The sequence below is a fragment of the Procambarus clarkii genome, chromosome 44, assembly GCF_040958095.1.
Source record: "Procambarus clarkii isolate CNS0578487 chromosome 44, FALCON_Pclarkii_2.0, whole genome shotgun sequence".
NCBI classification, from domain to species: Eukaryota; Metazoa; Arthropoda; class Malacostraca; order Decapoda; family Cambaridae; genus Procambarus; species Procambarus clarkii.
The window spans coordinates 11,045,420-11,070,492 of record NC_091193.1 but is presented as its reverse complement, the minus strand read 5'-3'; the positions used below and the strand labels follow the sequence as shown (position 1 = coordinate 11,070,492).

Sequence of the window (25,073 nt, the reverse complement as noted above, 5' to 3'; positions counted from 1 at the left end):
CTCTCTCTCACTCTCTCTCTCTCTCTCTCTCTCTCTCTCTCTCTCTCTCTCTCTCTCTCTCTCTCTCTCTCTCTCTCTCTCTCTCTCTCTCTCTCTCACTCTCTCTCTCTCTCTCTCTCTCTCTCTCTCTCTCTCTCTCTCTCTCTCTCTCTCTCTCTCTCTCTCTCTCTCTCTCTCTCTCTCTCTCACTCTCTCTCACTCTCTCTCTCTCTCTCTCTCTCTCTCTCTCTCTCTCTCTCTCTCTCTCTCTCTCTCTCTCTCTCTCTCTCTCTCTCTCTCTCTCTCTAGCGTCAAATTCGTTTGTCGGCCAAGTTGTGGTGTGATATATTGTTCTCCATATTTTTGTTCAGGAAAGGAATGTCAGATTGACAGCAGTCCTTATTGAACTGTTTTTGCCAATGTTCACCCAGCAGTAATTGGGAACCTGGTTGTAAAACGGTCGGCGAATCGTGTTCCAAGAAGAGACTAGCTGGGTAAAATTGGGTCTAAGAAAAGAAACAACACTAAGCGTCCTCTATAACAGCAGTCAGATCTCTCTCTCTCTCCCTCTCCTGCTCCCACCTGTATAACTCCAAAACAGAAACCAACAACACAGGTGAGTAACAGTTGTCAATGTTCCTAGTTAGGTTCTCACCTGTGTGATCCGCTCCGACGGAGACTAGTTATTATGTGGCAGTTATAACACTCCACGTCTTCCTCTTCTGGGCTCCCTTACTCCTCGTTCTGACGCTACCACTTCCTCTCATTCTCCTCACCTCCCCCCCTTCCCCTCCCTCCCTCCCTCCCTCTTCTATATATCCTTTCACTCTCGTTCTCGTCTCGTTCCCACGTCCCCTTTACCGTGTGTGTGTGTTTTTGCGTCATTTCTTAACACTATACCAGACCATTGTGTTGAATCAGAAGGAGATTCGGTATTCAGGATTCGTCGTCCGATAGATAGCAGAGTTTACTGATGAATGGTTAGAAACAATTATCTATTACGGGATTAACGTCAGATATTGGAAAGTTCTCCAATAACTTGAAATCGTTAAGGCTTGCTGGCGGGTCAGCTAGTCAGCGGGTGTTGTATGAGGGTGCGAGGAACGGACCTCATCTCTAATTAATGAGGGAAAGCGTTGTCGCATTGACAACCAGCAGTAAAGACAGAACGCAGTATGAGGGAGTTCATGAAGTCTGAACCAGCAGTAAAGACAGAACGCAGTATGAGGGAGTTCATGAAGTCTGAACCAGCAGTAAAGACAGAACGCAGTATGAGGGAGTTCATGAAGTCTGAACCAGCAGTAAAGACAGAACGCAGTATGAGGGAGTTCATGAAGTCTGAATCAGCAGTAAAGACAGAACGCAGTATGAGGGAGTTCATGAAGTCTGAATCGCCGCGCTTCTTCCACATAAAAATTCAGACAGAGTTTAGACTCCTCGATGACTCCAGGCGACATGATAACTGGCACGCACCAACCCGCAGCAGGCTGGGAGCAGGCTACTGCCGCCTGTAACGATATCTCAGTTAAAGAGGGATCTGGAGGCATGAGGCAGCAGGTGTGACCTGACGACTGGTGACACGAGGCAGCAGCAGGTGTCACCTGACGACTGGTGACGCGAGGCAGCAGCAGGTGTCACCTGACGACTGGTGACGCGAGGCAGCAGCAGCTGTCACCTGACGACTGGTGACGCGAGGCAGCAGCAGCTGTCACCTGACGACTGGTGACACGAGGCAGTAGCAGCTGTCACCTGACGACTGGTGACACGAGGCAGTAGCAGCTGTCACCTGACGACTGGTGACACGAGGCAGTAGCAGCTGTCACCTGACGACTGGTGACATGAGGCAGCAGCAGCTGTTACCTGACGACTGGTGACGCGAGGCAGCAACAACTGTCACCTGACGACTGGTGACATGAGGCAGCAGCAGTTGTCACCTGACGACCGGTGACGCGAGGCACTCTGTAAGCTGAAAGTAATTACAAGTACATGGAAGCAACGCTCAGTTATCAGTCACAGATACCGTCATCTGTCTTGTTCGCGAGAATAATGCTCTATTTATGATTAGTTACACTTGTTTGTACACACAAAACACCAACTCTATGTGTGGCAAACTAGACTCAGTTTTTTGAGAAGAAGCACATCAAGAAATGGATGTTTATAGGAGTATTGTGGAAGCCTATAGCAACTTTCCTATCGATGTGCTACGAAGTTATACCTGCAGGTAAGCATGTGAATATCTTGACAACCACACCAGGAGGGGCCCCTCACCCAACGCACTGGTATTTAATCTATGCAGACCGCAGCTAGAAAAGGCTGACAAGCATACGTGATTTAAGAGGCAACGTTGAAGGTACCCTGATGCTCCGGAATCTATTGAATTTGAGTATACTGACCTTGCCTTTATTTCACCGCACTTGTATTCATGTTTAGTTAGTTAAGTTCATTTATTATGTACCCCATACCCATCTTGTGGGCGGTAGTGGAAAGGGTTAAAGAGGCACATAATGGGCTCAGGGACTGAACCCCACAATTCATTTAGCTAAGCTAGTTACAATCTTGATGAGCTAGTTACAAAATTCAGTGTAAGTCGTCACATCAACATGTGCAATTGATGTTCTCAGGCGGATTTGTAATATTGAAGGTTTTTTAATGATGAACAGTAAACAAGTGTATGATGTTATACTGCCAAATATAGTTCCTAGAGTAGAGGAGACATATCCACTCTTTAGCTGGCAAGTAATATGGGCAAAACTTCATGTTAAATATATTGCTCCATAACAACGTGAGCTGTTGTATCGCTATATTCATGAGACCCTTCCTACTAATGATAGGTTGTTGCTGTTGGGCATTAAGGACAACAATAGGTGTGACCAATGTACTGAAATTGAGAATAATATGAATATATTTTATTTCTGTAAGCAGAACGTTGTTCTTGTAAACTGGATTAGAGACACTCTTAAAGATTTATGTGGACCAGGTATTAGAGTGGAGTTAATGAGGCTTTTAATGTTTCATATTGGCATAAAATGCAAGAAAATTAAGAATACAATAAATATGTTACTTTCTGATTACATTTTTTGTGTGTGGATAGGCAGGCAGGAAGGTTACTCAGTAGACAAAATATTGAAGTTCTTGCGAGGCAGGATCAGGTATAACATTTGGGGTTTACGGCTCATGCTCGCTGATGATATGGAAAATTGGTTTACTGAGAATTATATAAATATATATAAATGTAATAATTTCCCCCTGGAAATTAATGTAAATATAATCTCCAATATTGTAAATCATTTCAAGAAAAATAAGTATAACATTTAGGGGTTTAAAGTTCATGTTCTGTGATAATGAAACACTTGTTTACAAGCGGAAAATAGAGACAGTTTCGGTTTGTCTCCAGGTTATGCACCAACCGGTAACCTCACAGTTGCGTATTTCTTCAGGGGCGTCCAGGTAACCTGTTGATATAACCTGTTGATATCTGCCGGTACACTTTTACATCAACCCCGTCCTCCTATCAAAGCGTCGCGTTTTGACGTTTTTACTTAAGGCCAAAAATCGTCGTACTTGAAATGGAAAACTAGAAGCTCGCGAAATTTACATACTGTCGCGTTTTCTGTTTTGGGTCCTCTGGCAGCTTAGGATATAGGGCACATTAGTACGATAGTTTCTTGACGTTGGGAGACCTTAAGAGGACCGGTTGGTTTTATATATATATATATATATATATATATATATATATATATATATATATATATATATATATATATATATACATATATATATATATATATATATATATATATATATATATATATATATATATATATATATATATATATATATATTAATATCACGCCCCTCTGAATGCTTCGCTCACCAACTGTAAATGCACATACTTGCCAACAGAACCAAAACACCTAACTTATCCTATCCTAGATGTAGTCCAACACAAACTTATATTATATTTTAATATTATTTTATATTCAAGAAAATTACGTTTCACGTTATTCAGTACGTTCAAAGTGGAGCAGGTGTCTTTGGGGGGTCGGTCGCATAACTGAAGATGATATTTTTTTAGAACATGTGTAAAATGGTTTTGGTTTATAAAAGAAAGTGGCGGCTGAATAATATTTAACATCTCGCTATATATTTTTTGTTCGTCGTTGTCATGTCGCTCTCATTCTTTCTGTCTGTCTGTCTGGCTGTCTGTCTGTCTCTCTCTCTCTCTCTCTCTCTCTCTCTCTCTCTCTCTCTCTCTCTCTCTCTCTCTCTCTCTCTCTCTCTCTCTCTCTAGTCGTCCCCGCCCTCTTCAGCAGCAGTCTGTGCTCATATCACTGGCCTTCTACCAGTTGTCTTCATCTCCCGGCGCCATCACTCAGGTGGCCAAGCCAGCGTGTCGCCTTAAACAATGAGCGGGACTTCTCCTCGACTGTTTGTACGGGTGTGTACAGGCAGTGTTTACAAGCAGCCTTGCTTGTGTTGGGGCCGCTTGTTGCGCCACTTGTCCTCAGAGATACTCTCGCTAGCTGTTTGCACCTGCAGCTCGCTAATTTGCACCTGTGGTTCTCTTATTTACACCTGAGGCTCGCTTAGCTGTTCCGTTATTTGGGGAGTTTTTCGCCTGGTCATCTTTACCTCTCCGGTAATGACCTTAGACCTGTCATGGTCGTCTTGTGGACTATTTCAGCTACCAACGGCACGGGATTTATTCACTTGGGAGTACCTAGTGTACACGTTTGGGGCCAGATTCACGAAGCTGTTACGCAAGTACATACGAACGTGTACATCTTTCCTCAATCTTTGACGGCTTTGGTTACATTTATTAAACAGTTTACTAGCATGAAAAACTTCCCAATCAACCAACTGTTGTTATTGTTATAAACAGCCTCCTGGTGCTTCGGAGCTCATTAACTGTTTAATAATTGTAAACAAAGCCGCCAAAGATTGAGAAAAGATGTGCAGGTTCGTTAGTGCTTGCGTAACTGCTTCGTGAATCTGGCCCCTGGCTCCTATACCGGCTTCCTCATTGATATGAGGAGTGACTAGTGAAGACACATGAGGAGTGACTAGTGTGTGCCTACTTCATACATCATGTTACTAAGCAATACCTGCACGTTGTCTTGTTGTAGCATAATACCCCAGTCTTCAAGTCGACAAGTAGATGTGATAAAAGCTGAAATGGGTATAATAATGAAACTATAGTGGATGTACGCTGCACTACCTCCCCCCCCTTCCCCATCCCCCCCTCCCCATCCCCCCTCCCCCTCCCTTCCCCATCCCCCCTTCCCCCCTCCCCATCCCCCATCCCCCCTCCCCCCTCCCTGTCGGCTGACTGACAGCCTGGGCTCAGGAAACCCTTGCAACCACCAGGCTCTGCCCCCCCCCGTCTCCAGCCCCCCCCCCCACACACACACTTCAATTTTAGATGTAGATATGATAATTCCCAGTATTGAAATAGGCTCAGGAATCTGTACGTACACCAGTTGACTGACAGTTGAGAGGCGGGACCAAGGAGCCAGAGCTCAACCCCCTGCAAGCACAACTAGGTGAGTACACCACCGACGGAGGGACCGGGGGGGAGGGGGGGGGGGTAACTGAAGCACACGTATGCAGACACTCGCCAAGTAATGGTAGTGAAAAGTACAAGAATCAGAGTGTTACAAGGAGAAAAACACACAGTAGAGAAGGCAATTAAAGCCGGTGCGGCGCCGTCTTCGAGTCCCCACACACACACACACCCACACACACACACCCACACACACACACACACACACACACCCACACACACACACACACACACACACACACACACCACACACACACACCCACACACACACACACACACACACACACACACACACACACACACACACACACACACACACACCCACACACACACACACACACACACACACACACACACACACCACACACACACACACACACACACACGCACACACACACACACACACACACACACACACACACACACACACACACACACCCACACACACACACCCACACACACACAAGACGCCATCCAAGGCGCCCCGGATGGATAAGAGCCGGAAGTGGTGGGGGAGAACGTGCGTACGTTTATGACGCAAAGCAAAACCGAGAGGTTAAAAAGCGTGCGAGAGGTAACTCCTGGGATTATACGTCTTAGAGAGTGAGTGAGTGAGTAAGGAGGTGGCTGAGTAGGTGAGGAGGATGGGGTATGGGTAGGTGAGTAAGTGAAAGGAATTTGTGACAGGGAGGTGTTGTGTTGGTGCGTCAGTGGATGAGTGAAACGGAAGATTCCTTTCTTATTCTAGTTTATTTTTTTCCACGGTTCTTCTCCTTCCACTATTCCTTCTATTCACTGTATCCTTTGCGTCCCTTTTTATACTCCCTCCTCTATCCCTCTCGTCTCATCCTACCTCTCATCTACTGCTTCCTCTCTACCTTTCTCCCCTTTGTCTTTCTACCTCTCCTTTACTCCCTCAATGTCTTCATCTTCCTTGCAACATCGTCTTTCTGTACTGGGAAGGTTGTGTGTGTTCCGTAGACCATTACGCCAGTTGTGTGTAGCATAGGAATAATTTCTTCTAGGCGAAATATAGAAGAAAGTCTAAAAGTATTAAATATTATTGGAAAACGTTATTTAGTCCTGATCGGACATAGAGCTCTATCCCTTCCGGTTTGCTAATTCCTGTTGGGGAAGTCGTCGAGCCCAGATCTGGACAGCTAATCCAAAGATTTGATGAATATTGTATTTTGTCGATGCCAAATTAATATCTTATGGTGCAAGAGAATTAATCAATCACTCGACCTCTTCCAATCTTACCTTCCTCTCTCTCTCTCTCTCTCTCTCTCTCTCTCTCTCTCTCTCTCTCTCTCTCTCTCTCTCTCTCTCTCTCTCTCTCTCTCTCTCTCTCTCTCTCTCTCTCTCTCTCTCTCTCTCTCTCTCTCTCTCTCTCTCTCTCTCTCTCTCTCTCTCTCTCTCTCTCTCTCTCTCTCTCTCTCTCTCTCTCTCTCTCTCTTCTTCTTCCCCTTACCATTCCCTCAACCTTAGAGCATACGTAAATCTGAGTATCTATGTATTTACGTATGTAGGTTAGCTTAGCATTTTAAAAGCACCAAATCACCTTCTGTTGTTGAGTGTTCAATAAACCCTTGAACTATGTGTTTAACACATCTCTAACCCTGTCCATGGAGGACAGAAGAAAATGTATATATGCTGGTTAGCATTGTAAATGTGTGGCCACGTCTGTGGTAGAAAATAATAAAAAACAAAAAATCCCTTTCTTTCTCCTAGTGACGGACACCTGAGGGAAGGGGGGAGGGGGTGAAGTCAACGCTCAGTGACTACCTCAGCAGGTCGCACGACCTGGGCCTTACCAAGAGGTGTTGGCGAGGCCCAGACGGGTCCAGTCCCACCATCCATCAGTCCGGGGACCCTCAATCATCAACTCCATCATGGGGGCCATCGACGACGTCTCTCGACCCTACGCACTGCGTTTCCAAGCCAGTTCATGACTTATTTCTATGCTAAACCGGCCATCCGTCAAGAGCGTCCGGCCCGAGACGTGTCTTTACTGGGAGACGAAATCAGGAGTTGATCAGCAGGCGCGGGTTCTGACTCCAGGACGAACGAAGCTGATCACAAGCCCTGGCCAAGATATGGGCAATTTAGGGCCGTTTTCCTAGCCAGACGCGAGGTGGAAATAGGTGAGAGGTAATGGTGGGGGGAATGGGTGTCCTGTGTCGAGCAGCGGTGATGGGGTGGATGGTGGGGTGGAATGGAGGACCATATTTAGATTGATGGTGAAAGGGAGCGAGAGAGAGAGAGAGAGAGGGAGAGAGAGAGAGAGAGAGAGACCCCCTCTCTCTCTCTCCAGGTATTCTATTAGGCTCAGACCGTCCTCCTAAGGTTTCCCAGCGTCAAGAAACTGTCGTACTAACGTGCCCTCTCCTAACCTACCAGAGGGCCCTAAACAGAAAACGGGACAGTATGTCAATTTCGCGAGCCGCTACTATTTTCTAGTTCGACGATTTTTGGTCTGATGGCAATACTACGCGGTCCTTATTGAGGTTGTCAATTTGTTTTGTATTAAGCGTATTTTCTTACGTAAGCAATATACAGAGTAGTTTTCTTCTCTAGGGATCAGTTCAGAGAGTCATGATCTGGTGCTAGTTAGATAATGGAGGGGGGAGGGGGGAGAGGAGGGGGGTTGACTCCCACATTGTGTAGAGGGGAGTAAGGCGTGCACCCTGTCCTCACACTTAATGATGGGCAGTCGGGGCGATGTTAATCAGAATATCTCTCATTCAGATCAGTGGATGTAAAAGGGAGGCTGATCAATAGACGCACTGACAAAGATACATACACGCAAATTCCCCTCCTCCCCCCCCCCCCCCACACACACATTAACACTCTCAAATCCTAATAATGAAGCCGAACATTGTGTACAACGTACATAAGACCGACATTTGACAATGCAGCTCTGAAGTGAAATCTTCCCCCCTAATTAGCACACAATTGAGAGTAGAAAATGTCCCGTTACATGTTGTAACGATAGAGCCAGGATTGAAGCGATTCAACTCCAACCCAGCCTTAACTCGTCCTAGAAGAGATAAAACACAGGAGACATGTTAGCAACATACACAATATCAAAAACATTTGAAAGAAGCAACATTTAAAATGAGATAGGCAAGACTCAAGTCCTCGCGTGACGGCTCGCAAAAAAATGAGCCGTAGAAATGTCAGGAAGAACTTCTTCAGCCCAAGAGCTCACGACAAAGGTAAAAGGGCAGAGTAGGAGCAAATAAACACCTTCAGAGGAAGAAAATGCGACGATAAACACAATAAATAAGAATCATTGCAATAGTTTACCAGCAGTTGGTTATATAATTATCTATCTTACCATGATATCTAGTTATAACAACTTATCCTTAGGGAGGACATTTCCACTCAGGGAAATGGATTGAGAACGACTACATAATTAGTGCTATTATCTACTCTCTAGCATGATTAGGTTAGGTTTAGGTTACTTTAGGTTCAGGTTTGGTTAGGTTAGGGTTCACTTCATTTGGTTGCGTTAATATGAGGTATTTATGACGATAATGCGAAATATGGAATTCTAAATCTATTTGAGTGTATGTGAGAATTCAATGTACAGAAAACCTAATTTTTCAAAGAAAATATTTTCAACACATCCTGTTCATATTTTACACCAACGATTTATAATAAAATAAAGTTATAACTTGAGAATAATCTCTGCTTAGGACAAATGTTCACTTGTCAGTTTACATGAAGACTGTTACTGGAACCGTAATATGCTTTCAGACCATCACAATTATCTTATATAACTATCCAGGTGGTTTGAGATGGGAGGGGCGGATTTCTCATGGTAATGAATTTCGTCTGAGGACTGTCTCGTTTACACTCACTCACTCACTCACTCACTCACACACTCACTCACTCACTCACTCATTCACCCACACACACACACACACACACGAACAAGGGGACACAGGTAGAAACTTAGAACCCAAATGAGCCTCAAAGACGTTACAAAAGAATATTTTCAGTGTCAGAGTAGATAGTAAATGGAATGCATTAGGAAATGATGTGGTGGAGGCTGACTCCATACACAGTTTCAAATGTAGATATGATAGAGCCCAGTTGGCTCAGGAATCTGTACACTAGTTGATTGGCAGTTGAGAGGCGGGACCAAAGAGCCAAAGCTCAACCCCTAAAAGCAAAACTAGGTGAGTACAAACACACACACACACACACACACACACACACACACACACACACACACACACACACACCCAATACACACACACACAAGGTGTATTAAGAAAACTTGTATTAAGCCTAAATATAACTTAGTCTGTAAATCATTTTCGAGTATGGTTTATGTGGCCAAACGTATCATGAAGATCATCTTATAATTAATATTACCTGTGAACTGTATCATAATTGATGTAAGTATTTTGTAAGTATTTTCCAATTTTATTAAATTAAGGTCACACAACATTGTAAGTAAACACAGCAATTATTGTGCATAATGTTTTTAATTCATTCTCACCATTATTTGGAAATGCATTTTAGTGCGGTTAACAAACATGCAAAATAATCAAAGAAGGAATGCCCTGGATTCTTTGTTGATGTGGTCTGACATTTTGCTCTGACGTGCAATTATTATTTGTAAATTGTTTGAGGAGTTATTGTTGCAAATTATAGCGTGCATTATTGTTGCAAATTATAGCTTGCATTAAATTTGAGGCTTGGTAGCAAGTATTATACCAAAAGAATCAGCTGTAGGACCACTGTAGTTCTTACTGCATCTAATACACGTGGAAATGAACCCTGACAACTGTAGAGTGATGGGTATAGGAACAGAAAACGGAGGACCGGAATGACAACACAGGGGGAGGAGGAAACCATTCATAACAGAAAACCAATGCAGCTCGTAGATGGATGTCTGGAAAACCCGGTCACCGGAAGAACATGTAAATACGATCACGTAATTATCAAACACAAAATAAAACTCTTCAAATCTGGCCATATAAATCTAAGATGAATCAAGACATTCAATGGCATTAATAGTATATATATATCCACCATACAACCTGTTCTCCGGCCGTCGCATTTCGCTCGTATGCGTTACATAAGGCTAAAAATTTAATTTACTAGAAAATGGAAGCGGCTTGCGAAAGTGACGTACTGTCCCGTTTTCTGTTTTGGGTCCTCTGGTAGGTTAGGAGAGGACGTTTTAAATATACCATTTCCTTGACGTTGGGAGGACGGGCTGCACCGTAAGACGTGCGGATTCAGAGCAGACATGTAGCATAAACCTTGAGAAATGCAAAAGCTTCATTACAAATGTGAAATATTAGCCACTCGAGATAAGAGAATAATGAAGGATGACAGAATATTAACTAGCAACACACAAGAAAATTTGCCGAAACTGAGGTGAAATAATCACTACATACAAAATATTCCAGATAAATTTATAAATTGGACAAAGAGAACCCGGATTGAATTACATATAAAAGGACACGTAGACTAGGCATGCACAAAGTTATGACTCGGATACACGAAAGTATTTCTTCAAGGCGGGTGGAATAGAGGGATTGAATGCTCACGGGAGGTTATTCAATCAGACAGGAGCCTCAACTTCAGGAGCAGATATGTGGAGAGGCTGTGGTGCTGGGGGGGGGGGTGTAGAGAAGATTAAACACACACATCAAAAGGATATCATCAGCGGCATATGCTAGACTGGCCAACATGAGAACTGCCTTCAGAAATTTGTGTAAGGAATCGTTCAGGACCCTGTATACCACTTATGTAAGACCAATCCTGGAGTATGCAGCTCCAGCCTGGAGTCCATACCTAGTTAAACACAAGACAAAGTTAGAGAAGATTCAGCGGTATGCCACCTGGCTCGTCCCGTAACTGAGAGGAATGAGCTACGAGGAAAGGCTAAAGGAGCTGAACCTCACATCCTTGGAAAATAGAAGAGTAAGGGGAGACATGATAACCACCTACAAAATTCTCAGGGAATTGACAGGGTGGACAAAAACAAACTCTTCAGCACGGGTGGGACACGAACAAGGGGACACAGGTGGAAACTTAGTACCCAGATGAGTCACAGAGACGTTAGAAAGATTTTTTCAGTGTCAGAGTAGTTAATAAATGGAATGCACTAGGAAGTGATTTGGTGGAGGCTGACTCCATACACAGTTTCAAATGTAGATATGATAGAGCCAAATAGGCTCAGGAATCTGTACACTAGTTGATAGACAGTTGAGAGGCGGGACGAATGACACAAAGCTCAATCCCCGCAAGCACAAATAGGTGAGTATACACACACGTACACACACACACACACACACACACACACACACACACACACACACACACACACACACACACACACTCACACACACACACACACACACACACACACACACACACACACACACACACACACACACACGCACGCACACACACACGTTCACCAGGAAGTATATAATCGCCTACCTCTATTCTTTCCCCGTCTGCAAGATCGTAATATTTCCACAATCTGTTCAGTGGCTTATAATTTTCCCTTGACAATGAGGCCAACGTCGAGTGGAATTTGTCTATTGTATTTACTGAATCAATTGCTGTAATCTGTCTGTTGCCTTTGCCGGGTAAACTGCTGTAATTTGGAAGCTGAGTTAACTGACATTTTAAAGGTCTCAGCAACGTGAATAATGTTGAAAAGAAAATTCTAATTAGTAAAATTGTTTTAGGAAATATTTGTTAACTGAATGAATAAAAAATATAAGGTTTAGGCTTCTCGTCTTACCTTTCGTAAGGTTAATTTGATGATAGATTGATCTATTTTGGAATATTTTGTAAATTGAGGGGGGTGGGGAGGACCCATCCACATGGACCGGACTGTTGAGCGACGATCTCGATTCCTGCCGGTCGGAGATCAATCCTCGACTGTCCTTGTGGTTGGGCACCATTCTTCCCCCCCCACCACCACCTCATTCTATCCTAAAGCCTTATTCTCATATCCCCTCCAAGTGCTATATAGTCGCAATGGCTTAGTGCTTTGATTTTTATATTGATATTAGTAAATGGGGGACAATGCTGTTAAACACCACTAACACAACCATAATCACCAGTAGCCATGCCACCACTGTGAAGCACCACCAGCCATGCCACCACTATGAAGCACCACCAGCCATGCCACCACTGTGAAGGACCACCAGCCATGCCACCACTGTGAAGCACCACCAGCCATGCCACCACTGTGAAGCACCACCAGCCATGCCATCACTGTGAAGCACCACCAACCATGCCACCACTGTGAAGCACCACCAGCCATGCCACCACTATGAAGCACCACCAACCATGCCACCACTATGAAGCACCACCAACCATGCCACCACTGTGAAGCACCACCAGCCATGCCACCACTGTGAAGCACCACCAGCCATGCCACCACTGTGAAGCACCACCAGCCATGCCACCACTGTGAAGCACCACCAACCATGCCACCACTGTGAAGCACCACCAACCATGCCACCACTGTGAAGCACCACCAGCCATGCCACCACTGTGAAGCACCACCAGCCATGCCACCACTGTGAAGCACCACCAACCATGCCACCACCAGCCAACACCACCAACACCACGATGGTGGTGTGTCGTAGTTGCTGTCAGAGAAGACATTAGTGTGGTCTAGACAAGAATGTTTCCGTGGTGAAATAAGTCGACATTCTGGAAGATTATATATATTTCCTCCATAAGAGGGTTCATTATTCAGCATGTGGATGCTTCGTCTGTCTGGACAGACCAATACCTGTCAGGCCAGCGGTCTGTCACTCTTATATCCGTCAGAGTCCACCAGTTCGACGTCACTGGGCGACTGACTTGCTCTTGAAGTATGGCGAGATTACACCATAGTAGCCTAGAGTCCTGTACCAAGTCCAAGACTCCATGCATCTAGGCTGATATCATGGGATCCATCCCAGACAGGTCTTGGATCGAACCACCAAGGTCTGGAGGAGTTCGTCATTCATGATGAGGAGAATGAGGAATGAGTGAGGTGTAGAGGGTATACCTGTGTAGTGCCATCCGAACCTCAGGGCTTGTAAACAAACACCTGATGCCAGAGTCAACCACCTCCCCTCCAACTCCCCCAACCCCCTTCCAAACATGGCCTCCTCCCCCCCTCCCTACACTTGCCCCCCCCCCCCGGGGCCACTACGAAAATCAACCACACCACCACTAACTGTCATCACCATTACAACCACCAACCCCACAACCCCCCACTACTGTCTTCACCCTGCTCCCCACCTCCCCTGTCTTCCACACCAGTTACTCTCGTCAGACAGGAAGCGTGTGAGTGGCATGTAATGATCAATAAAACTGTGTAATACCATGCTAATGACAGTATCAGCGTCATTCTACAATGATACGTAGGCCGGGACCCGACTCACCACACACCCACCACCACAAACCGCTGATTGTTACCATTCTCTGCTGTAAATCTTGCATTCGTGATTGTGTGGGTGTGGGGTGTATGTTTGGAATGCGCTCTGTGGTTGTCTGTGTACATATGTATTTTGGGTGATCTGCGTGTGTGGGTTCTCACCTAGAAGTGCGCTTGCTGGGGTCGAGTGTCGGTTCCTTAGCGCATAATTTCGACGATTATATTTAAAAACTGGGAATTTAGCTTCAGGAATGTAATCTTATTCAATTCATGTATTTACAGGTCACTGATTGGAGGTGGTGTTCTCAGGCATCTGTGGGATTCCGTTGAGTTTTTATGTCCTTTCATTCTGCCTTTTCCAAGTTTGAACTTTGCTTATTTTCTTAATTTTTGTCTATTCCCACAAAATTTTGTATATGGTGGACATTTTCCTTAGGATCTTTCTCTCCCTTCAGTGTGAAGAGAACCATTTCCATCAGTTTGCCTCGTAGTTCAATCTTCCCAGTTCAAGAACATATGCTTGTGGGATATGCTTGAATATTTCATAGTTTTGTTGTTGTATGTCAGGTTCACGACGAGGCTGCATACTCGAAAGAGGGTCTCGCGTAGGTCTTTTTTTCCATGTTTATTTTTGTACCGGTGTACAAATGTCTTCCCAGTCATGTTTCTATTTTCTAAATGCTTAATATGTCAGGGGTTAAAGTCAAATTATTTCTTCTTTTGTTTTTTGACCACCTCTTGATTGTGTCTTATGTTGTGTAACTCTGGGTGTGTGGATTTCATCACATTTTGTTCCTTTAGCTATTTCCTTCTTCTTCTGTTAGTATGTTGTTTTAGATTCAGCTACTCAGAACAAAAGTTCCAAGTAGCACGGGCTATGGTGAGCCCGTAGTGGACTTACCTGGCACAGGAGCGAGGCTGTGTATGTCTGTTAGTACTTATGGCGTGTCCTTTATGTGAGGGGTCTTCTTCCCCCCCCCCTCCCATCACTCTCCCTTTTCTCTTCCCCCTCTATCCCCTCTATCGTCGCTCTACCGTCCAATCAGTTGGGGTGGAGGGTAGAGCGACGGTCTCGCTTCATGCAGGTAGGCGTTCAATCCCCGACCGTCCAAGTGGTTGGGCACCATTCCTTACCCCATTCCCATCCCAAATCCTTATCCTGACCCTTTACAAATGCTATAAAGTCGTAATGGCTTGGCGCTTTCCCCTGATAATAAATTCCCCCCCCCCTCTCTCTCTCTATTTCTCTCTCCCTCTCTGTCTATATCCAATACTTTTCTTCTTCACCAAACGAATAAGGTGGAAAAAGCAAACGATGCATTGTGATGTCAAAATTGCTACCCAACCCAACTTAGTCCAAGTACTTTACCTGCAGTACTTCTGTCATTGTTTATATATATATATATATATATATATATATATATATATATATATATATATATATATATATATATATATATATATATATATATGTATATATATATATATATATATATATATATATGTATGTATATATATATATATATATAATATATATTTCACATAATATAAATTTTGTGTGTGTGTGTGTGTGTGTGTGTGTGTGTGTGTGTGTGTGTGTGTGTGTGTGTGTGTGTGTGTGTGCGTGTGTGTGTGTGTATGTGCGCGCGCGCGCGTGTGCGTGTGCGTGTGCGCGTGCGTAAAAGATGTTCAGACACCGCGCATCTAAACGTCTTAAACAATACATCTGGCATGAGAATCCAGATCATAATGACGTGCCTGGAACAATGCCAATGTTATACCTCCGCTTCAATGCAGTCTTTGTTGACTCCCAGGAGGAGTTCTTTGCCAGATGTACTTAGCGCGCGGGTGATGCGGCATGATGGGTATTAACGAGAGGGGGGTCTTGCCAGGAACCATAAAGAAGAGACTTAAAACCTTCGAGTTTACAGAAGTGAAAGTGATGAGTGTGTGTGTGAAACTGATGAGTGTGTGTGTGGCAGTGATGCTCGCACAGAGTTAAAGACTTGAGGTGGGGGGAGGGGGGGGGACACCAGGATGAAGGGGGGCGGGGGAAACAAACATTCTTTTGTTTGTTTGTGTGGACGCATGAGGGTGTGGCTTTGTTAGTATTGACACCAGAGGTCAGGGGGAGGAGGGTGGAGGATGATGTTTTGCTGGTGGTGACACCATGGGGGATGATGTTTTGCTGGTGGTGACACCATGGGGGATGATGCCTATTCTAGTGATTACATCAAGGGAATGTTGCATTACTAGTGCTGACATCAGGGCGATGATGTATTTCTAGGGTCGAGACCAGGAGGAGGAGGATGATGTCGTGCTTTAGTTGACAGTAGGTGGAAGATATTTGTGTTAGTGAGGTCGCCATGCTATTTGTAATGTGTTCGTGTTATCACCAGAGAGAACGATGTTAATTGTAACTGAAGAACATTGGCAGTGTGTGTGTGTGTGTGTGTGTGTGTGTGTGTGTGTGTGTGTGTGTGTGTGTGTGTGTGTGTGTGTGTGTGTGTGTGTGTGTGTGTGTGTGTTTAGGTCTAAGACCATAGACATATCTGCTGTAGATTCTGCTAGAAGTATACGGCAGTGCAGGTGAGTACGAAACTATATCGATGGTACCCTCTTGAGTCGCGGGCAGGTCACTTGAGTCTCAGACACATGCTCTAGGCTTCACCGAACTTGGCGTCCCACATAATATTTTTCCATCCGGTCTTTTCTGGCAAGAAACTGCGTAATGCTTCTTAATGCTTCCGAAGCTTTTATTTTATTTAAGGTTAAGGAACATAACTGTATATATATATATATATATATATATATATATATATATATATATATATATATATATATATATATATATATATATATATATATATATATATATATATATATATATATATATTTATATATATATATGCAAGAGTTCTTGCATTCTTGTAAAGCCACCCGCACGCATAGCTTTTCGGGCACGTCCTTAATCCTAATTTTTCTCCGGAATTCGACGCGCCAAATCGCTTAACAACCAGGTACCCATTCACTGCTGGATGAACTGACACTACAGTTAAGGATTATTAGCGCCCAGTCAATCCTCCCCGGCCAGGATAGGAACCCTTGCCAAAGCGCTCCCGAAACGCCGGGCGAATGCTTTACCACAGCGCGAAAGTCGCTCATGACGAACTTGATCCAGTTCAGTCACAAGATTGCTAAAATAAGATTGCATGTTCCGAGTCGGTCAAAAAGCATGTTAGACTGTTTCTCACGGTGGACCGGTTTGTAAGGTGGGTGATGCATGCTGGGAGAGTTGGGAAAACTAGGTAAGAGAGTACCTGAAAGACAGGAGACAAAGAGCCACAGTCAGAGGCGAGGTCTCCAGCTGGAGGAATGTAAGAAGAGGTGTCCCCGAAGGCCTTATCATAGGACCACTTCTGTTAAAAATTTATGTTAATGATCTACTCGAGGAAGGGAACTCGTACTTGTCAATTTTGGCAGACGATGCAAAGCTAATGAGGAAAATAAAAACAGAGGACTGTAGAATGTTATGGGAGAATCTTGACAAACTCCAGGAGTGGACAAACAAATGTAAGTGAGCAACGAGTGTAAGGTAAACACAGTGAGGGAAAGGAGAAAGAAGACCAGAAAATGTCTACAATATAAATGGAAAGCGACTACAGGAATCGCAGAAAGAAAGAGATTTGAAAGAGGATATAATCCCAACACTAATTCCAGAGGCACACATAGACAAGGTGACATCAGCAGCATATGGGACGCTGGCAACATTAGAACGTTTTTCAGAAACCTAAATCAGGAGTCTAAAAAAAAATTCTACACAGTTTTTGTTAGACCAGTACTGGAATATGCAGCACCGGCCTGGAATCCACACCTTTTGAAGCATAAAACTAAAATAGAAAAACTGCAGAGGTTTGCTCCTAGATTAGTACCAGAGCTTAGAGGGTTAAGTTATGAAGATAGATTGAAGGAACGGAACATCAAAACTTTGGAAGACAGAAGAAATCGATGAGATATGACCACAACATACAAGATATTGAGGGGATTAAACAATGTGGACAAGGACTGTTTTAAATTGAAGGGAAGTAAGACAAGAGGATATAATTGAAAGATGGAAACGCAAATGAGTCGAAGAAATATAAGGAAGTACTCGTACCTTGTAAGGGTGGTTAACAAATGGAATTCACTGAGAGAAGTTGTGGAAGTCACCTCCATCCACAACTTCAGGGACAGATGCCACAAAGACGCTGAATGTCAAATTAGTTAAGCTATGACGCAAGAAGTACAGTAAGGCTAGTAGCCGAGCATAGAGAGCTAGACCTCCCTTCCCCATAGTCACTGATAGGTAAACACAGCCAAGATTGCATCTAGTTGCACACGATACATCCGAAAGCCAAGATGATAATATTTATGAACATAACTGTGTGTGTGGCAACCCATCCTCCGAATTGACAGTACGGTTTAATGCAAAGTGTAATTAGTTCATTTCCTGACTGTTAGGAATAGTACATAATTCCACTTACTTGTGTCGTTACATTTACCTCCCCATTTATTCTCCTCGTTTTCTGTCAAGACACTCAGAATTTTAGGATGAATTTTTCAAGTTCATTTTGCTAAACACAAGTTTTAAATATCAGGAATTTCTTTTTCAGTTTTATTAAACAACAGATATTTTATACAAAATTTGAAATATCTTGAGTTACTTTACAATTTATTAAAATATTTTAGTTTTGTTTTATTAGTTTTATAAAACTGTAATATCAGCATAGCTATAGGTTAAGTACTAATTGTAATTAAGAAGCAATAAAATGCTTATCTTCAAACACTAAGAAGGTTAGGTTAGGTCGTGGTTTTCTATTCAGCTTTTCAGGTAAACTCAAATATTCACACTATATTTGACAGTACGGTTTAATACTAAGTGAAACTAAGTACAATTCCTGACTGCTAGGATTAGTACATAATTACACTTACTTGTGCTGATACCTTTACCTCCCCATTTTCGGAGGACGGGCTGTGTGTGTGGCATAGATAAACAAAGCCTGCACAGAGAAATCCTATTATCATGATATATCAATGAGAAAATCCACAGGCGCCGTGATGAGGATTCAAACCTATGCAGCTGGAATACCCAATGCATAGATTCGAATCCTCATCATGGCTCCCGTGGATTTTCTCATAAACAAAGCTTGCTTCACACACAGGAACCAGGAACAACGCCTCACGAACCTTAAGGACATTAGACTCATCACCAAACAGGAATGCAAGAGAAGACTGAGTGTTAATATTCAGCCATCAAAATGAATGAAGGAAAATTTCTCACGGCTACCCCATTGCTAAATTAGTACTAAACAGAATTTATATTGCGATTTAAAATCCCTCACCTCTCTGACCCCTCGGCACCTACACCTCCCTGACATCGTTTTACTTTCACCTCCCTGTCCGCACCCTGACCAGCTTCATACCTTTAAGGGACTAACACAGTGTATCTCTCATCTTACAAGACCCTTCCGTTATCTCCAAATACAGTCTTCTCTCAACCTTGTGCTCTGATGAGTGAGTGATATATGACTGTCTAAGATCCGGTGGTCATATTATCACTCTTAATTTCTCAGTTGTCTTGTCAGCTGAATGGGAATTAAACCATTACTTACTAATTACTTATTTGTGCTGATTAAATTTTGGTTCAAATTACGCAACACTTGGGAATGTTACTGACTTTGAAGACAGTTTATTTTTTGTGTTAACATTTATTGCTGATTATTGCGTAAAATTAGCTGAGAATTTACTTAAACGTGTGTGTGCTGGCATGTCTGAGAGCCTGTCTGGATCACCTCGAGTCCCGAACAGGTCAAAGGTAGAGTCCCTATTATCAGCTAATTTACCAGAAGCTGGAACTACCGAACCGAAACAACGTGGAGTTGTTTCGGTCCGGTAGTGCTGTTAGTAGCAGATTCTGAGGCGCGAGAGCGCGTTCCTCACCACCGACTTATAAGGCCTGGCTGGAACTTTACAGAAACATGGTCTATCTTCATTAAACGTAAAGGTGGACACGTTCAGTGTAGGAACGGAACTTAATCTAGTTTAGAAGACATGAAACACTGTTGGTTGTTGATCGACGTCCTTCTCAGATCTGACTTTGGTGTTGCGTGATCACCTTCCTCGTGTGAGCTGTGTTGCGTGATCACCTTCCTCGTGTGAGCTGTGTTGCGTGATCACCTTCCTCGTGTGAGCTGTGTTGCGTGTGATCACCTTCCTCGTGTGAGCTGTGTTGCGTGATCACCTTCCTCGTGTGAGTTGTGTTGCGTGATCACCTTCCTCGTGTGAGCTGTGTTGCGTGATCACCTTCCTCGTGTGAGCTGTGTTGCGTGTGATCACCTTCCTCGTGTGAGCTGTGTTGCGTGATCACCTTCCTCGTGTGAGTTGTGTTGCGTGTGATCACCTTACTCGTGTGAGCTGTGTTGCGTGATCACCTTCCTCGTGTGAGTTGTGTTGCGTGATCACCTTCCTCGTGTGAGTTGTGTTGCGTGTGATCACCTTCCTCGTGTGAGCTGTGTTGCGTGATCACCTTCCTCGTGTGAGCTGTGTTGCGTGATCACCTTCCTCGTGTGAGCTGTGTTGCGTGATCACCTTCCTCGTGTGAGTTGTGTTGCGTGTGATCACCTTCCTCGTGTGAGCTGTGTTGCGTGATCACCTTCCTCGTGTGAGCTGTGTTGCGTGATCACCTTCCTCGTGTGAGTTGTGTTGCGTGTGATCACCTTCCTCGTGTGAGCTGTGTTGCGTGATCACCTTCCTCGTGTGAGCTGTGTTGCGTGATCACCTTCCTCGTGTGAGCTGTGTTGCGTGATCACCTTCCTCGTGTGAGCTGTGTTGCGTGATCACCTTCCTCGTGTGAGCTGTGTTGCGTGATCACCTTCCTCGTGTGAGCTGTGTTGCGTGATCACCTTCCTCGTGTGAGCTGTGTTGCGTGTGATCACCTTCCTCGTGTGAGCTGTGTTGCGTGATCACCTTCCTCGTGTGAGTTGTGTTGCGTGTGATCACCTTACTCGTGTGAGCTGTGTTGCGTGTGATCACCTTCCTCGTGTGAGCTGTGTTGCGTGATCACCTTCCTCGTGTGAGCTGTGTTGCGTGATCACCTTCCTCGTGTGAGCTGTGTTGCGTGATCACCTTCCTCGTGTGAGCTGTGTTGCGTGATCACCTTCCTCGTGTGAGCTGTGTTGCGTGATCACCCTCCTCGTGTGAGCTGTGTTGCGTGATCACCTTCCTCGTGTGAGTTGTGTTGCGTGATCACCTTCCTCATGTGAGCTGTGTTGCGTGTGATCACCTTCCTCGTGTGAGCTGTGTTGCGTGATCACCTTCCTCATGTGAGCTGTGTTGCGTGTGATCACCTTCCTCGTGTGAGCTGTGTTGCGTGATCACCTTCCTCGTGTGAGCTGTGTTGTGTGATCACCTTACTCGTGTGAGCTGTGTTGCGTGATCACCTTCCTCGTGTGAGTTGTGTTGCGTGATCACCTTCCTCGTGTGAGCTGTGTTGCGTGATCACCTTCCTCATGTGAGCTAACTGTGGTGGGTGATATTAAGCCATTTCCAAACACTTCTCCGAACTACTAATGCACAAAATATGCCCATGATGGGTCTTGCAGAACAGTCGATAGGTTCCGCTTTCGACCCCCCTCCCCCCCTCCCCCTCGCTCCGCTGCATAACAGAGTCGTTTGAGCACGTATCCTTGAACCTTATGCTCTGTTCACCTAGCAGTAAATAGGCATCCGGGAGTTAAGAAACTGTTGTGGATTGCTTCCTTGTAAGGTTATTCGTTGGTCTAAGGACACCACGATAATTCTAACAGGGCCTCCTTTCCCATAAATGGATATCCCTGTTTTTATTTGTAAATAAAATGAGAACATAATGAATGAAGACAGGAGCTCACTACCCCATACTGCCATAGTCAACAGTGATGTAGATATAAGATCGTAGATCTTATAAGATCGATTATATCAGATCGATTAAGATCGATTATATCACGTAGATATAAGATCAGGGGGTTAGTATTACTCTTTAACTACAAAAGTTAGTTTAGTACATTTATTATGCACCCCTATACCCATCTTTACTATACCTAAAGGGAGCCGGTCGGCCGAGCGGACAGCACGCTGGACTTGTGATCCTGTGGTCCTGGGGTCGATCCCAGGCGCCGGCGAGAAACAATGGGCAGAGTTTCTTTCACCCTGAATGCCCCTGTTACCTAGCAGTAAAATAGGTACCTGGGTGTTAGTCAGCTGTCACGGGCTGCTTCCTGGGGGTGGAGGCCTGGTCGAGGACCGGACCGCGGGGACACTAAAAAGCCCCGAAATCATCTCAAGATAATCTCAAGATAATCTTGTGGGCGGTAGTGGAAAGCTACAAAAGCGTCAAGATTTAGCATGCGATATATATAAGTGTTCTAATTGATGTTGTTAACCGGAGGGGAGTGGGGAGTTGAGGGAGAGGTTTATAGAGGGTTACAAACATCATAGCACAGCCTTGTTTATGTCTACTGTGTTTTCAACGTTGAAGTGGGCACGTGTTGGGCCGAGCCACGTGGACTCAAGTCTTACTCAGGTATGCAGGCGATGAGTCACAATAACGTGGCTAAAGTATGTTGACCAGACCACACACTAGAAGGTGAAGGGACGACGACGTTTCGGTCCGTCATGGACCATTCTCAAGTCGATTGTCAATGTTGTGATTGTCGATTTCACAATCGACTTGAGAATAGTGCAGGACGGACCGAAACGTCGTCGTCCCTTCACCTTCTAGTGTGTGGTCTGGTCAACTTACTCAGGCATATTATCTTGACCGAGATGGAACACTTCCAGAGGCTTTTGAGGAGCAAGACACTTTGGGTATGAGTATTCCATGAACACTATGTATATGCGGTATATATGTACATTGAGTACATGTTACATAATTACATTCACATATGATTTATGTACATTTTAGTTTAACCTTGATTTAAAAATACATTTCTACATTATGTAAAAGAAACAGGAAGATGGAAATAGATACATTTTTAATAGGGGTTCGTGTCGGCACACAAGGAATAGTTAATCGACACTAGAGTTCAAAACATGATGCAATGTTTCCAGTTTCTTCTTCAAACAGATGCATGCAATATTCTTCAATATATCATATATTGAATATATATGATATATTATATATATATATATATATATATATATATATATATATATATATATATATATATATATATATATATATATATATATATATATATATTCTCTTCAATAATCAAACCTGCACCTGATTTACCTGTTTATCTCTCTATTCAAGTCGCAGAGTTAAGGCGTATTTCATCCTGGAGTACTTAATGTTTCTCAAGCTATGAGAGTACTGGAAGCAGCTCCCGCATGCTGAACTCAGCCATTCCCATAACCCAGTATTCCGAGCACAACTTGCTCTCATTTACACCTGACCGAGTCTGGCCAAGGGGACGTGATTGCTTTCATCACTTCCAGGAAATGAAGTCTACGAGTGAGGATTTACGAGTGTGTGTGTGTGTGTGTGTGTACTCACCTATTTGTAATTACATATTTGTGCTTGCAAGATCGAGCATTGAATCTTGGATGACGCCTCTCTAGCCATCGGTTGTTTACAGCAATGACTCCTGTCCCATTTCCCTATCATACCTTATTTTAAAATTATGAATAGAGTTTGCTTCCACAACCTGCTCCCCAAGTGCATTCCATTTTTCCACTACTCTCACTGTGTACTGTGTGTGTGTGTGTGTGTGTGTGTGTGTGTGTGTGTGTGTGTGTGTGTGTGTGTGTGTGTGTGTGTGTGTGTGTGTGTGTGTGTATTTGCGTTTATGTTTTGCGGGACGGGTCCTTTCAGAAGCCTGGCCAATTAGCTTATTTTGTGTCAGCATAGCAGTGGTCAAAGGCAGATTCTCGTAAGTCCTGGATGACATTCGACTTTCTTAGTGACCTCGTTACTGGAGCGCCACAGGTACTGCTAATCAATCAGTGTGTGATGGTCATGGTTGGAACGGATGTTGCTTAGCATGTATATGTGTAAGATATATATCCGAGGTATGTATGCGAGGTTTGCATACGAGATCTATATATCTCTCATATGCATATTATGTATGATACAAAGGTGCGTTCGAGGAATCCATGCAGGGGTATGTATACAAGTTGAGTATATGAGGTAATTAAGTGCACTAATAGTTTGATTTGCATTCCAACAGGCACCAACTCCTAATATAGCCTATTGGTGAATTAATAATATCTTGGTCAATAATTGCTTAATGTTGTCAAGCTCGTGAATGTGGGAGTTAGAAATCAATAATATTCTAGGCAAAAAATAACAGGTTGAATTAGCATAGTGAGATTATATAGAGGGTCAGTGGGTGATTACAGCTTACTCTAAAACATAGTAGCAACGTCCCAATTCCAATATGAAGGATCGACTGGGTAAGGTATCTAAACGTAATCACTCTGCAAGTAATTAGCACTGAAACAATTAACCTAGGCAAGTCAATGTAATTCGTGGAGGCACTTTTGATTACTAATTCCTCAAGAAATTAATCAATAATAATTCCTGCTAGAGAACTAAAATGTTAACTAGAGGCCACTTCTTACCCTAATATCCAACAACAACAGAAATTCTAAGAACAAAATTACTACTTCGAGTGGTTGGAGTGACGAGGTTCACCACACACTGCCTTCATTAACTTTTCTCATCCACTGAGATGGGAAAAAAAACTCCACTCATCCAACTAGGAGAAAAAGGCTCATTCTCTCAGAATAATTGGCATGTCTCCACTGACTGTCTATTACAGACAAGTTGTCTCTTTAAGCACAATAACAAATAACTCCAGTAGTTTGTCACAAATATTTTTTTTCTATATTTCAGTGTCAATAACCTACCGCAACACATTACAGTAATACTTATTAATTCCCTTAATGTAAACGAATGTCTATTTGTAAGTTGGTTTGGTCAGGTGGATGACTTGGGTGTCTGTATGTTAGTATCGTGTATGTTTAGTGTTTTGTATGTTGTGGCAAATCATGAGAATGGGCTGAGTGAGATGTCAAAAGACTATCCATGAAAGA

The 25,073-nt window shown here is 43.7% G+C and overlaps 1 protein-coding gene across 1 annotated transcript in view; it reads left to right on the top strand.

The window, feature by feature from the left end:
* The first annotated feature begins 1,154 nt into the window (after positions 1-1,154).
* The window catches only part of LOC138350122 (zinc transporter SLC39A7-like), a 59,194-nt gene continuing 35,275 nt past the window's right edge, over positions 1,155-25,073 (top strand). The window contains exon 1 of the mRNA XM_069300420.1: positions 1,155-1,344. Coding sequence (XP_069156521.1) covers positions 1,155-1,344 — 190 coding nt within the window. The remainder of the gene's footprint in view (positions 1,345-25,073) is intronic.